At 40.0% G+C, this 13,418-nt stretch overlaps 1 protein-coding gene across 11 annotated transcripts in view; it reads right to left on the bottom strand.

The window, feature by feature from the left end:
* Nucleotides 1-994: 994 nt before the first annotated feature.
* LOC127367723 (dynein axonemal heavy chain 11) overlaps nucleotides 995-13,418 on the bottom strand; it is a 40,223-nt gene continuing 27,799 nt past the window's right edge. For all 11 annotated transcript variants that reach the window (XM_051407792.1, XM_051407793.1, XM_051407794.1 and 8 more), the window contains 20 exons: nucleotides 12,622-12,795; nucleotides 12,230-12,465; nucleotides 11,977-12,099; nucleotides 8,120-8,324; nucleotides 7,822-7,986; nucleotides 7,465-7,605; nucleotides 7,044-7,214; nucleotides 6,495-6,617; nucleotides 6,155-6,348; nucleotides 5,929-6,077; nucleotides 5,722-5,849; nucleotides 5,153-5,380; nucleotides 4,875-5,066; nucleotides 3,732-3,860; nucleotides 2,752-2,994; nucleotides 2,472-2,654; nucleotides 2,276-2,391; nucleotides 1,911-2,023; nucleotides 1,677-1,817; nucleotides 995-1,556 (listed from right to left, as the gene is read on the bottom strand). In XM_051407792.1, the coding sequence (XP_051263752.1) occupies nucleotides 1,309-1,556; nucleotides 1,677-1,817; nucleotides 1,911-2,023; nucleotides 2,276-2,391; nucleotides 2,472-2,654; nucleotides 2,752-2,994; nucleotides 3,732-3,860; nucleotides 4,875-5,066; nucleotides 5,153-5,380; nucleotides 5,722-5,849; nucleotides 5,929-6,077; nucleotides 6,155-6,348; nucleotides 6,495-6,617; nucleotides 7,044-7,214; nucleotides 7,465-7,605; nucleotides 7,822-7,986; nucleotides 8,120-8,324; nucleotides 11,977-12,099; nucleotides 12,230-12,465; nucleotides 12,622-12,795 (3,402 nt within the window). In that variant the 3' untranslated portion in view covers nucleotides 995-1,308. The remainder of the gene's footprint in view (nucleotides 1,557-1,676; nucleotides 1,818-1,910; nucleotides 2,024-2,275; nucleotides 2,392-2,471; nucleotides 2,655-2,751; nucleotides 2,995-3,731; nucleotides 3,861-4,874; nucleotides 5,067-5,152; nucleotides 5,381-5,721; nucleotides 5,850-5,928; nucleotides 6,078-6,154; nucleotides 6,349-6,494; nucleotides 6,618-7,043; nucleotides 7,215-7,464; nucleotides 7,606-7,821; nucleotides 7,987-8,119; nucleotides 8,325-11,976; nucleotides 12,100-12,229; nucleotides 12,466-12,621; nucleotides 12,796-13,418) is intronic.

Here is a 13,418-nt window from a genome sequence, read left to right as displayed (position 1 = left end):
TTATTAGCGTTGGAGAAAATCTCATTTGAGAAGATAAGAGTGTGGATTTCTATCCCCCCCCAAAAAAAAAAAAAAATTCAGTGATTCAGTGGCTGTAATTTGTACATCATAATGTTTATCTATGTTAATCTTAGCAGATAATATTGCACCTGTCCTGTTTCATCATGAGCTGGTTCATATCATATAGCTCCAGCTGACAGTCAAATCAGCTTGTTTTGAATAATAAATGCAGCTGATTATTTGTTCAGGACTTATATCACCTTTTTGTGGATGTACAAAATTCCCTCTGAGCACCTTTTTTCTGTGTGTTGATTAATAAAATAGTATTACAGCGCTGTATGATCTCAACCTTGACCCTGGACCTCCTGCAATATTTGAATGTATCTGTATAGCACTACTCTTTCAGTATATTTAAATAATCACACTTTAATCTGAAAATCTTCTCTGTTTTCAATTAACCTCAATTAAATATTTTAAAAAAGATAACATTTAAGATAAGATGACTGCGTTTCTTTAGACTCATTCAAAGTTAAAGGTTTTTATTTGGTTCGTATTAAGTTAATCAGATGCTAACAGAGAGTGCAGACAGATAAAGGATGGGTAATCTAATGTGTTGCTTTCTCATAGAAACCTATCAGTGTCTTTGAATAGGTTTCTCCAACAGGCCCTGGCTGAATGAATTACACTAGTCTGTTAGTATTCTGCCTCTGCCGTACAAAAGGTCAATGTCAAATGCACCTCATTTAAAAGTCAATAGCAACCATGCACATCATCTCCTGGGAATTCTGTCCGGGAACCCTCCAGACGGCATTGTGTATCATTCAGTTAGTAGAGGGCAGCCGGAGAGCTTTTTTAATCTTGACCTTCCAATAAAATATGCTCCCTATCCAGAATTACATGGTCTAAAATGGAGACATAAGCTCCCAACAAATCATGCCCAGACTGAACCATCTCAAGGGAGATGTTCAACTGTGTCGGACACAGACACAACAGGTTCAGCACTGGCTAACCATGTATCGCCACTTCTTTATTCCCATTATCTTTAAATCTAACACACATTCATACACTACAATGTCAGTATTGTCACATATGAACTGAACTGGATACAATAATAATATGCAAGATTAAAAGATATAATTGTGTTATAATTGTGTATGTTGTGTTAGTAATTATAAAAAAAACATGATAAAAAGCTAAATTATGGCAATAAATGATTAAATACTGTCTCAATAGGGGAAGAATACTAAAAAAATATCGTTTTTTAACACTCTTTGTAGAATACTGTCAGTAGATACTATAAAATGTGTCTCACACAGACAGCAGCAGTGCCACTCCAGCTACAATCCACTTGGCAGGAGGCTGTTTTGTTCGGAGGTGGAGGGTCCACACATATGTGGGCCCACGCTGCTTGGTGCGGTACACTGGACACTCGTAAGTACTCTTGAGCTCCTGCTCCTCTGCAGGCACAGCTCTAACGTACAACACCGGCATCGCTGGAGTCAGATCCCTCAAAACCGCCTCGGAGAGGACTCCAGTTTGAGTGTCCCAGCGTGCTCCTAAGAGGACACATGACATGGTGTACTGTGGGTTTGCCTAGGGAGACTTAAAGAGATATTTACAAAGACATAATTTAAGTACGGCAGGGTGTGCTGGAGGAATGTTATGTTTATTCTGACCTTCCACGAAGAGGCCGTGAATATAGGCCCCCTCCCGTGGTGGGTGTCCGAAGTCGTCTTTTGTCTTCTTTGTTACGTCCACAATCAGAGTCATCTTGTCCAGGGGCCACTGATTCTTACGAGCAATACTCTGCAGCACAGCTGGAGAAAAAACAAAGTCATGTGTGTTAATATTTCTGGTGCTTCAGGTGCACGTCATCTAAATCATCTGTCTTGTTGAGTTTGTGACCTCACCAGTGAGGAAAGACTGTGGGTTGAAGAGCCCCGAGAGCCAAACAACGGCAGGAAGAACCAAGTCTTGAGTCCAGCTGTCCAGCTCTCGACAGCTACACATTAGATCATTAAACCTGTAACAAAAAAATAAATAAATAAAAACATGGTATATCATTGATTGGAAACCTGTACAATGTGTCTGCAACGGTCGCCCATATATTGGCTTTATGTTTGAAGACATTTTTTCAAAATATATTTATAGAAGTTCTACTACAGTCAAACACTAAGTGTGTCACAGGGGAACTAATAAAGGGCAGTATAAAAAGAAGATAATAAGGGCCATGTTGAATAAAGAAAATACAGTATTATTAGGAAGGAGCAGTTACCATTGTGCCAGTGTATTAGTGGTGGGATAAGCCAGTCTGGCCCAGGAATCTGGAACAGAGTCAGTGAACAGGGCTGACTGCAGAGTCTCCATTCTGGAGGAGATTGTGAGTTCTCCCTGTGGACAAACAAATCCTCATTAATGCGACAGGATGTTGATTGTGTTTTTTATTCAGTATACGTCACAGTAGACTGTACCTTCAGGCCAAGATCCAGCTCATTAAGAGACTTCCTTATTTCTGCTAGCAGAAGATTCATGCGCTCACACTCCTGGAAACAGACTAAAATGTAGGGGCTTCTCTTTGTTGTCTTTGACATTATCTCCGCCATGTTATACTCCTCGGGAAGCTTGTCGAGGATATCTTCAATGACAGACTTGACCTGACAAATAGAATATACGTGGTTAGGATATTCATGTAGGTAGATGATTGTATTATCAGCTGCGATTCCCCAAAGATGGTTCTTTCTGCCTTCACACCTTCTCCTCCATGCTCGGAGCTGCCCCCTCTCCTCTGGAGGAGTCCTGTGGCTGCAGTTCCAGCAGAGTCCTTAAGAGGTTGTCTGAGGTAACAGTGAGACACTCGAGCTCAGCATTTGGATGTAGACCATACAGAGTGGGGTTCTCGGATGGGAGATGTTCGTCGATATAACTGTGGTAACCACTGTAGTCCAGGAATGGTGGGGCCAGGAACCCAGGACACAGAAACAGCTCGCCTTCAAACTAAGAAATTGAAATTTTGTGAATCAAGAGATGAAAACACACACAGTACAGCACACTATTTAATATACAGCAAAAAGGTGACAATGAACAGTCAAACTAAACCGCCCTCATAAACAAAAAGCCTGTGTGTTTTAGAATTCAATATGATGGACAGCATCACAAGCCTGCTGCTGCACCTACAGCAAAACGCACTGGTTGATGTCGGATTGTCCAAATTGCATCGCTGGAGAAACAGTGGTTGTTAGTTTGTTAGTAAAGGTGAACTGGCAGAGGCCTAATCCCTCCTCTGGGGAGTCAAGTTGAAACATCTATCAGCTAAACACAAGCAAAAGAGCGAAGTACCAAATAATCACCTAATAATGCTTGTAGCGGAGTGTCAAGCAGCAGCTGGCTGCCAAATTTGGCACAATGCACAAAGAGGTAACTACCAAAGTGAGGGTGGAAATATCAACAACGGCAAGGACTTTATGTGCAGTTTAGGTTTACATCCCAAGAGGGCACCCTTTACCTTAACAATAACACCAAGACATTCAAAACTGCTTTGAAGATTTTCTTTTGGATTTGGCACAGTAACATAGGATGTAACCAGACTTTGAGTAAATATCCAACTTGAGATATCCAACCTGTAGTTGTGACCTTTGAAATCTTTAAAATTATACAATTAAACCAGTTAAAATTAACTCCTAGTTTAACTGAAACATAAAAAAGAATCAAGGGAATGTATTCCACTGATTTACCATTTTTAGATGCATGAACTCTTGCAGATAGGTTTTACACAGTCTTCTATCCCAGTCATCAGTGATGTGTCCTCCATACATGATCTCCCCAAAAAGATAACACAAGTCCTCCCAGGGCACCTGCATGGACTAAACAATGCACATATAAGAACAAATCTAGTATTGAAATAATAGGATCATATTTTGAAAGACAAAAGTTATCAAAATTATTTCAAGGATATCAAGAATATTTCAGAATCATCTCACAAATACTTCACAGCACATTAAAAAAGGGATTATTCTTTCTCTATTATTCCATTCCTCCTTTGGAACTTGAAGCAGTAACTATATGGTCTCTTCCCAAATGAGCTCTTATGATAATGATAAAGGTAGGGAAATGTAACAAAATTATGTTTCTTTACACACACTGATCTAATGTATGACAGAAGAGTCTTTTCCTCAGCGGGAGATTATGATCCGTAAGGGTGAAGGAGGAAGAAAAGAACCTGTGATTCATAACAAATTACAAAAGCTGGAGGTTCACAATCATTTGTACCTGTATTGTTTTGCAAATTGCTTCCTTCATCAGCTCTAATTGCAGTGATCACTTATGTAGCGTTGTGAACTGTCACACTGGCTGCCTGTAATTACATTTAGGATTACGCTTCATTGCCCTCCTAATGAATTCTCTGTATACGCACATACAGGTTACTGTTTGGTTAACATAATGAAGGACATTCGTTTTTGGAGGGCAGAATACCTAGGAGACATAATTGGTTGTGACCAGAGTAATAGGAGTTCTAAGAGAAATGCATTAGGAGTTGTGAGGGGTGCAGCACCCCAAGAATGGATTTTTTGTCTTCATGAAATAAAGCTAAATTATAGGTTGCGTGTTCATACTTATTAAAGAAGAAATGTGGGGGAAAAAAGACAAGAATGAACATTTTTTACAAATAACAGTGGAACAAAAGATTTCAATAAGTAATTTGATACACTGTACTGTAATTCAACATCCCTGTCTGACAATAATTCCTCTGCAAACACCATTATCATTATAAATGTACGCAGCTTAAGAAAGTAGGAATAAAAAAACAAATTAAAAGTTTTACCAATATCAACAAAAATATGAACAAAATATAAATACAAAAATAGTGGTAAAAATACTTTGGTGTTGGCCTCTAAGTAGTTGTACAAGACACTGGCTGAGATGGTGAGGTCTCCGGTGCTGAAGGGATAGTAATGGTTCCACCCTTGGGGACCAAATTTACGGCGCTCCATAACACAGGCATGAAAGAAGCAGAGGGAGAAGAACATGGAGTTGAACTCCTGTTCTCTGGAACACATATCCAGAGTGTCCTGAAAAGGCAGAGCAAGAGTAATAAATACAGATTACAGTGTATGCTAAATCATGCTATTTTAGAAATTACTTTTTTTCAACACACTTGACTGAAGTTGTTGAGAGCTGCATGCAAACTGGCATTCATGCCAGTGTGGGGCTCATTTGTGATTTTGATGGCATTTTCCAGTATGCCTCTGGGGATAACATGCTGCTCAGGGCTCGGTGCTGGTTCCCCAGTGATGAACACCCTGTAGTTTGGGTGACTGTCCACCGCTGCTGTTTCCAGAAGAGCATCTAGAGAGGGCAGCCAGCGAGCCACCAGGTGCACATTCTGAAGGAATAACATTACAAAAAGATTACAAAAAGATTAGGCCTAATGTTATGGGCTGAAAAAATAAATGATTTTTTCTATTAGTTTTATTTGTGAAAATGTCTTACTACGTTCTGAATTAGTAAGAAAACCTTCAGTGACTCACTTGGCTGCAGGCTTCTCCCTTTAAAGGAGGCATTTATGGAGCTGATCTAGCCAATTATGGTTTTTATTGAACCAAATTGAGTTTGTTTCTCTTGCGGATGGGGTGAGATAATATCATTAGGTGCATTACAGGCTGGCTGGAAGAGCAGCCTGAAGTCGCTACAGCAGCCTAATTACTGAATCTAAATGCTTCCTACCTGCAGAATGACCCAGTGTCCCAACTTAGAGGCATTCTTTACAACCCTCTCAGCAACTTCCTCCTGCCCCTGGCCCAGTGAAACGTTGTGCAAAGTGCCCTGGTCAATGGAAAATCCCAGCTTCAATCCTGCACAGACAAAATATTTCGAATATTTATCCCTATCCAGCGATACATGCTGTGTAAATAACAAAAATACATGTAGTACCTAGTTTCTCTACATCTTTGAGTGGATCCACTCCAGGTGAAAGGATGAAGAACACAGGGGTTGATGGGCAACTATCCTCATACAACTTGACAAATTCCAGCCTGGCAGCCTCCACATATTTTGTCCCCATGCTTTCTTCAACAAAATTTCTGCCAGAAAAAATTGTCAAAAAACGTAGTCATATACAGTACTTACAAATATGACTAAACATTGGTCATTTATTTACCTTAGTGTATAGGTCATCCTATCAGGGCGAAGTGCTCTCAGGATAATGAGCTTCTGGAGGGAACTTTTATTCTTCCAGTCCTGTGGAAGTCTTTCCTTTTCAGGACAACTGGACTCAACAATCTTCCTCCAGCGCTTCGGTGAACTCTCCACGTCTCTGTCAAGTCCATTGAAGTCCTCCATTGTAGAAACTGTCTGTATCCAAATAACACATATTGTAAGACTTTCTCTCTAAACAGTGGGAATGGTATGTACTTATAGTGATGACCGGCAGGATAACAACAATGGAAATGTGACCCTTTAACATGTTATATCACACATGTTTACAGTCCCGACTGTACCTTAATGGCTCCCCAGGCTTGTGCAGAAAGGAATGACACAGGACTAACTTTGCTAGCCTCCACAGGGAAACGCAGTAGGAAGTCAAATTCCTGAGCATCAATCAGCCCCTGCTTGAGCAGAATCTGAGGGGAAGAACCAAGAGCAGTTAGTAATGATCTATGTTTCATTGATCTCTTTTCAATCATTTCAACAATAATTGAAAACTGCAAGAAAACTCCAGTAAATGGATTGAGTAAACTCATATAGGCTGAATCAGTGCCTCTGAATATGAAATAGCCATATGAAGGACAGCCTTCAGAGCAGCACAATTTCTAAGATGAAAACAGTTGGCGCAATGACAGATAATTGCATTATGCCATCAGAACCAACCCCCTTGTCAGAACCAACTGTCTGAACAGCAGCCACGGGGGAAGGTGTGAGAGGTAATCAATAGCAGCGTATGGTCCTGCTGACTGCTTTTAATTGAAGTTAATGTGGGGGCAGAAAAGTACTTTGATTGATGAGGATGACAGGACGCCCCACCTTTGAGGCGGCCCAGAGTCCCTCACCTGGAAGGCAGTGTGTGACAAGAAGGTTAACTTGTCTCTCTCAAACAGGCCCTGGCTGGTGTACAGGAATACAGAATAGGTGATGGCCTCTGTGAGGGTGCGCACTCGGGTCCTCACATCCTCGTCCCATTCTGCACGCTCCATTGCTTTGTTAAACACTGAGTTAAAGGTCTGGAACACAACCAAAAGGAGGACAGTGCTCTGATAAGGATAAGGATAAGGTTCGGCAATGGATTGAGCAAGACAGAGAAGCACACACTTAAGCTGTTGTGTACAGGCAGGGCTGTGCCCAATATTTTAACCACCAAGAGAAAAAAATAAATTAACAGCACTGGATTCCAACAGAATACTGGTCAAAGTGTTTGAAACACTAAAAGCAATGTGTGTCCCCTGAGAGCACTTCAGGGGGTAAAGGTTTCACCTTGAGAGAAAACTGGTACATGAGGTTAATCTTGCTAAGGTCATTGATGATGAAGAAGAGGAGTGACGCTCTCTCAGCTGCTGGGCGGTATACTTCTCGAGCCTCGTTGATCTTTGTCTCGTTTTCTCTGGCCTCCACCACCTGTGTGTTCCAATTGCACAAAATGAGCTATTAGGCTCTCAGTCATGCTCCACAACCCTCTCATTAGACATATTCCTAACTACACATCATTTGCAGCTAATGCAATAAAATGAGGCGCTTGCTGTGTGACATTCAAAAACACATTCAAAAAAAAAACCACATGCACGTGACTACAGTGGGACAACTGAGAGGACCCTGTTGGTGTAATAACCTCACCTTACACTGAATGTGACAAGCTGTGGTCTTGGTGCTTTCGAGTTGCTCCACCAGAGAAATATCACCCAGAAAATTACCATGGGCTGCAGAGAGGCGATTCAACAGGTCGTCCTCCAACCTCTTGAGCTCAATCTTAAAGTGATTCTGCTGTGTTGTCAGCTCCATCTTGGGAAATATGCACAGAACAATTTAACCTTTTCTATTTGGTATTATGAACTGATGTCTTAGATGTAAAACCCCTAATAAAAATGCTTTACTGTAGGTTTAACAGTCTTTCATCAAATGCATAAGGATTTACCTTCAGGGACTCCAGGTCGGGCCTTTCCCGGGACACTACTTGTCCTAGCAGCTGCTCCTCCAGGCCCACAGGAGTCACTGTGAAGTTGATGAGGGTGGTCTGGGCCTGGAGCTCAGGAGGGAAATGGGGATTGGCCAACTTGGTGTGGATAATGAGTTGAAAGTTACTGTTGTATTCACAATCCTTGCCCCTAATTTGAATGTACCTGGATAACAGGAGAGTGCAGTTTAAAGAAATTAGGTGAAGCCCAACAACAACTTAACTGCTGTGTTGGTATGTTCCTTAAGGACAGATGCAGACTGATGATCAAGGAACAATAGGCACATTATCCAATTTTCTTATTAAGCTGTCACAGTATAGGAAGCGTACTTTAAAACACACTTGGTATAACGCTCTAGACAATTAATGAGTGAAACTTTATTATATATCTACGTGACCTATGTTTCCCTCCTTTCCTGTCACCCTTTAGCTGTCACTATTGATTATAGCACAATGTAAAGAAAGCTATCTGGACCATTGGGAAGAAACAACTAAAAGCCAAAGTAGATTGGAATGTTATCTTGCCCTTAAAAGAGATTATGAATTAGCAGAATATCTCTCTACTGTCAGAGATAGAAAGCAGAGACGGATCCTAACCAAGTACAGGCTCAGTGACCACAAATTGGCAATCGAAACAGGAAGACACAAAAAATCATGGCAACCAAAAGAAAACAGAAAATGTGGTCACTGTTCGACAGGTGAGGTTGAGCCAGAGATGCACTTTCTCCTACAATGTACAAAATAAATAATACAAGAAAAATGTATTTGAACAAGTTCAGCTCTTTGATACCAGATTTCAAAGAGCTGAACGACCTCTCCAATTTAAAAATACTCCTCGGAGAAGGAGAGCGGGCACACCTTGCTGCCCAGTATGTATTAACATGCCACAACCTGAGGGACAGTGAGTGATCGAGGCACACACACACACACACACACACACACACACACACACACACACACACACACACACACACACAGACACACACACACTGTATATAACTGATATAATGTTCATATAATAATAATGTATATATCTTTGATTTATTGTATTGTATTTGAATACTTTGCTTTGGCAATATTGTTTTTTTTTTAAACTTTCATGCCAATAAAGCCCATTTTGAATTGAATTTGAATTTGAATTTGAGAGAGAGAGAGAGAGAGAGAGAGAGGGGGGGGGGGAATGACATGCAGCAAAAGGCCTGGGCTGGCATTGAACCACAATACATGGTGTGCATGCTCTACCAGGTGAGCTACCAGGGTGCCCCAGTGGAAGAAATCTTAATATCTACTTCTACTGAGCTTGCATGTTTACAGATCCATCTTCAGAAAAGCGTAGTCGGAGGAATTTGCACTTTGATTGTTTTGTCAGACTACAATTTTTAAGATCAAGAGCAAACTTTTCTGTTTATATTCATTGTTTACAAATTACCACTTTGATAAAAACACAATTGTAATTATCTTATTTTGCTTGGCAAGAACAAAGAATCTACTGGCAAAAATGACAGCAGAGTTAAACCTGCTGTAGTTTGTCTTCCCATCAAGAGTTAGTTGAGTTAATATTAACTTTCAAAGTGAGAAACTGAAACATTAATGAGCATTAGATGATGATGACTCTATGATTAAAAGTACCACTTTGGACAATAAAAATCATAATGATGATGATGATAATGATCCAACAGAACATTTGAACTGTGGCAGTGCAAACCCTCTGTATCCTGAAATCTATTTTTGTCCTTACGCATCTGAGCCCATCAACCTCTCACTTTCATTGCATTGCGACTTCAACAGAGGAAAGAACTTCACTCTGGCTCCAAATGTCACTCAGACCGTAGACAAATAATCTTAAAAAAATATGAAATATTATAACCACAGCAGCCAATATTTATCTGTTCCTGCATTTCAATTAAATTAGTACTGGCTTGACGAACCTGGTGGCTTTTCATTTTTCTCTAATTACCCCTTGGATGTCAGGCAAGGCCCCTATTTTACGGCACAGGTTCCTCATGGCCTGGGTCTGGTTCAACTCTATATCTTCACAAGCCAGAATTAATGTACTATTGATAGAACCATTACTCCACCAAATTAAAGTCCTTGCTGATGGATTGGCTTGTAGTCTTCCGTCAGCCATGAAAGGAATAATTAGTATTCATTACTTCACACTCTACAACATTCCAATTATTAATGAACTTCAGCTGTGGATCCCTACCAGATCCATCATGGCTGCCCCAGCAGGTTATATTAATCATCGACAGAAACAAGTGTGTGGGTCATCTACAAGGGATAAACTTATAATCAGATTTACTTTGATGAATTGTTACGTCTGGACAGACAGGACTTCAGAGGAAGTTCAATGAACATGCGTCAAGACACTCAATATTCATGGTCATACATAGATCATAGCAAGAAAGATGTAAACATTTTTGAGGGGGGAAGTCAAAGCAGGATGTCAATATGTGGTATTTTCTATTTATTCTGCTGTTGGTTGTCACGTTTAGGAAATTTGCTGGATTTTGCCTGTTGAGGGTAATTGGTAACTCAACAAAGGTAATTACAGAGCAGCTATTTTGGTGGCACTGTTATATTTGTGAAGTGGATTGCAGTGGGCCGCAGTAGTCATGTTTGAAAGTCAGACAGATTTACCAAATACAGGGTGTTTCAAACAAGTGCCACTTTGAAAAGCATGTATAACTTAATAATAGATAAGAAAGTATTGTCAGTCAAGTAGCCCACTATACCCACATAAGCCCTATCTAATTGAAAATTAACATCATCTTATGGTTTAAGGTAATTCTGAGTAATCTTAGTGAGCATAAAGCTGATCCGGTGATGTTTTGTACAAATAAATCCAGACAAATGCCAGAAACACAGTGTTAGGAAATTAGTGAAGCTAAACTGAGTTTACCAAAATGATGGAGAATCACTGAATTTAGTGTGTTACATGCCATCTTTTTGTGGGTGACAAGGGTCCTTATACATAACCATGACTGCCCTCAATTCAGCTTTTACACTTAGGCTCAGCTGTTCAATATTCATCACACCTAAAGAATATGAACACACAAATATACATCTATCACACGTCTTGAGGGGCCAATCAATATGTTGGCCTCAGGGATTCTGAACACGCGCCGCAAATTCATTTATAATCTAAAGAGTGGGCAATAATAATGCATTCAGTCATGTCTTACTGGTGTTTCAATGCTCAGTGAGAGTCAACCATCTGGCAAATCTGCTCCTATTGTCTCACAACACAGACGCATTGGAACGAGTTGCGGGCATATTGACTTGTGTATCAACAGGGATACAAAAACCATACATTGATTTAAAATGTTTTTGGTGTGCAACAGCCTCATGCTAAACAGCTTCTACAATACAAAGATTTAACTATTGGTGAGCTGGTTTGATGCTTGTAGAAGCAAACAATGCAATAGCTACCCTGAATGTAATAACTGCCGATAACGTAATAGTTTTCCTGTTCTTAATGTAATAAAAGTTAATAATGTAATAATTGATCAATAATGTAATAAAATGTGTGAAACAATAACATAATAACTTTCCGCGCATTATGTAATAAGCTATTACATTATTGACTGGTTATTACATTATTACCTAAAAAACATCCTAAAAAAATTGAATTATCGTTGTTGTATTACAGACTTTTATTACATTAAGATTTGAAAAATATTACATTATTAGCAGTTATTACATTAATGCTACTTATTACATTATCGGCTGCTAAAATGCTTCAAATCAGATTTTTTTAATCCTTGATAAGTACAAGTACAACAATGTAAATGTAATGTTACAGTTTCAGTACCAACCTTCCTCTTTTGATAGTGTTTCTGCCTAGTAGAGGCTCCAGGACTGGGTCTACCTTTTCTGGCAGATTTTCTATCAGAAGTGTTTCACCACTGGCAAGGGCTTGTTCAATAACATCTAGATACCTGCTCAAAAATAAAAAAAGCAACTGAATAAAAATAACTTTAAAAACATATTTTTATGGTATATAAGCAATCTCGGACATATTAAAACATGACACTGTGTTTGCAAACAGACGATAGATAGCCCCCTCACCCTTCTTGTCCCAGCTGCACCACCCTCAGCTCTGAACCTAGCCGGTTTCGGATCCACTTGATGCCCTGCTGCTGTGGGTCAATGATGAGTGGCCAACGCTCACTGGTGGTCAGGATGGCAGCGTTCTCAGTGGACATCCTATCATTTGGCAGGCACTGGTTATGCCAGGCAGCCACAGTGGCATCATCTGTAAGCATGAGGATTGGATCCAGGCCGTCTGTCAGGGGTACAGAGACCTGGAACAGAAACAGAGGAATGATGTCACTCTAGTTGGAGCGCTGGTAGCAGTACGATGAGCTCCAGTTCACAGACTCCACTGTGGATGTTTGTTGTTTACTCTCTAAACAACTGCAGTCTAAATAGCACAAGGTCTTTTGCAAAATTGGCCTTACCTCCTGAGACTGAAGGAAAGGGATCCATGCGTTGTTAAGGAGCTCCACTCGATATGGCCGGGTAAAGTAACCCATGTAGGAGACGAATGCTGAAGTGATGAGGACGTCACCGCACAGGGTTTTCTGTTGCTTTTGATATTGAACAATTGCATGAGACCAGCGCTCTTTCTCTGACTGAAAGACAGAAAAGACCAGGCTTCAATTTAATTTTAAAAATATGCAGGAGACACACAAGGAAAATTTGTCTAGTGCACCTGAAGACAGTTTTGCTCTACATTTGCAGGGGAATGCACATATAGGGCAGCTTCCCACTCCATTTACTGTACAAACTAAGAAGATGTAAGCAGTAAAGCATACAACTGCAATTCCCTTAAAATAGCTTTTGAAGTTTGGCTGTAGATTCACTCAGCATCAATTTAGCATTAATTTAAACCTTCAATACTATGACTGTGACAGCAGTACAACAATAAATCATGCATGGCATTTTCTTACAAGGGGCTGTGGATCTAGAATATGTCACATAATAAATTCTCAGACAGTTAAAAATCACTATAATTTTACTCTAATGTATTATGGATTGCCTGTAATATCACTCAGTCTGGGGTGAGACATTGTTAATTTCCAACAGCTGTTGAGGCTTTGAGGTAAGTTAATGATTAAATATAGACGGGCTGATTTATTAGTCTGAACACTATTGCTTCCAGGTCAATGCCATAAAGACAAAACATTTATCTTGATATGCTTAAAAGCCAAGCTGTTCCATGCAAACCACATTTATTTTCTGGAATAAGAAAGTC

Source organism: Dicentrarchus labrax, unplaced genomic scaffold (assembly GCF_905237075.1).
Source record: "Dicentrarchus labrax unplaced genomic scaffold, dlabrax2021, whole genome shotgun sequence".
NCBI lineage: Eukaryota > Metazoa > Chordata > Actinopteri > Moronidae > Dicentrarchus > Dicentrarchus labrax.
The sequence above is the reverse complement of the archived record's forward strand: the minus strand, read 5'-3'. Positions and strand labels throughout refer to the sequence as shown.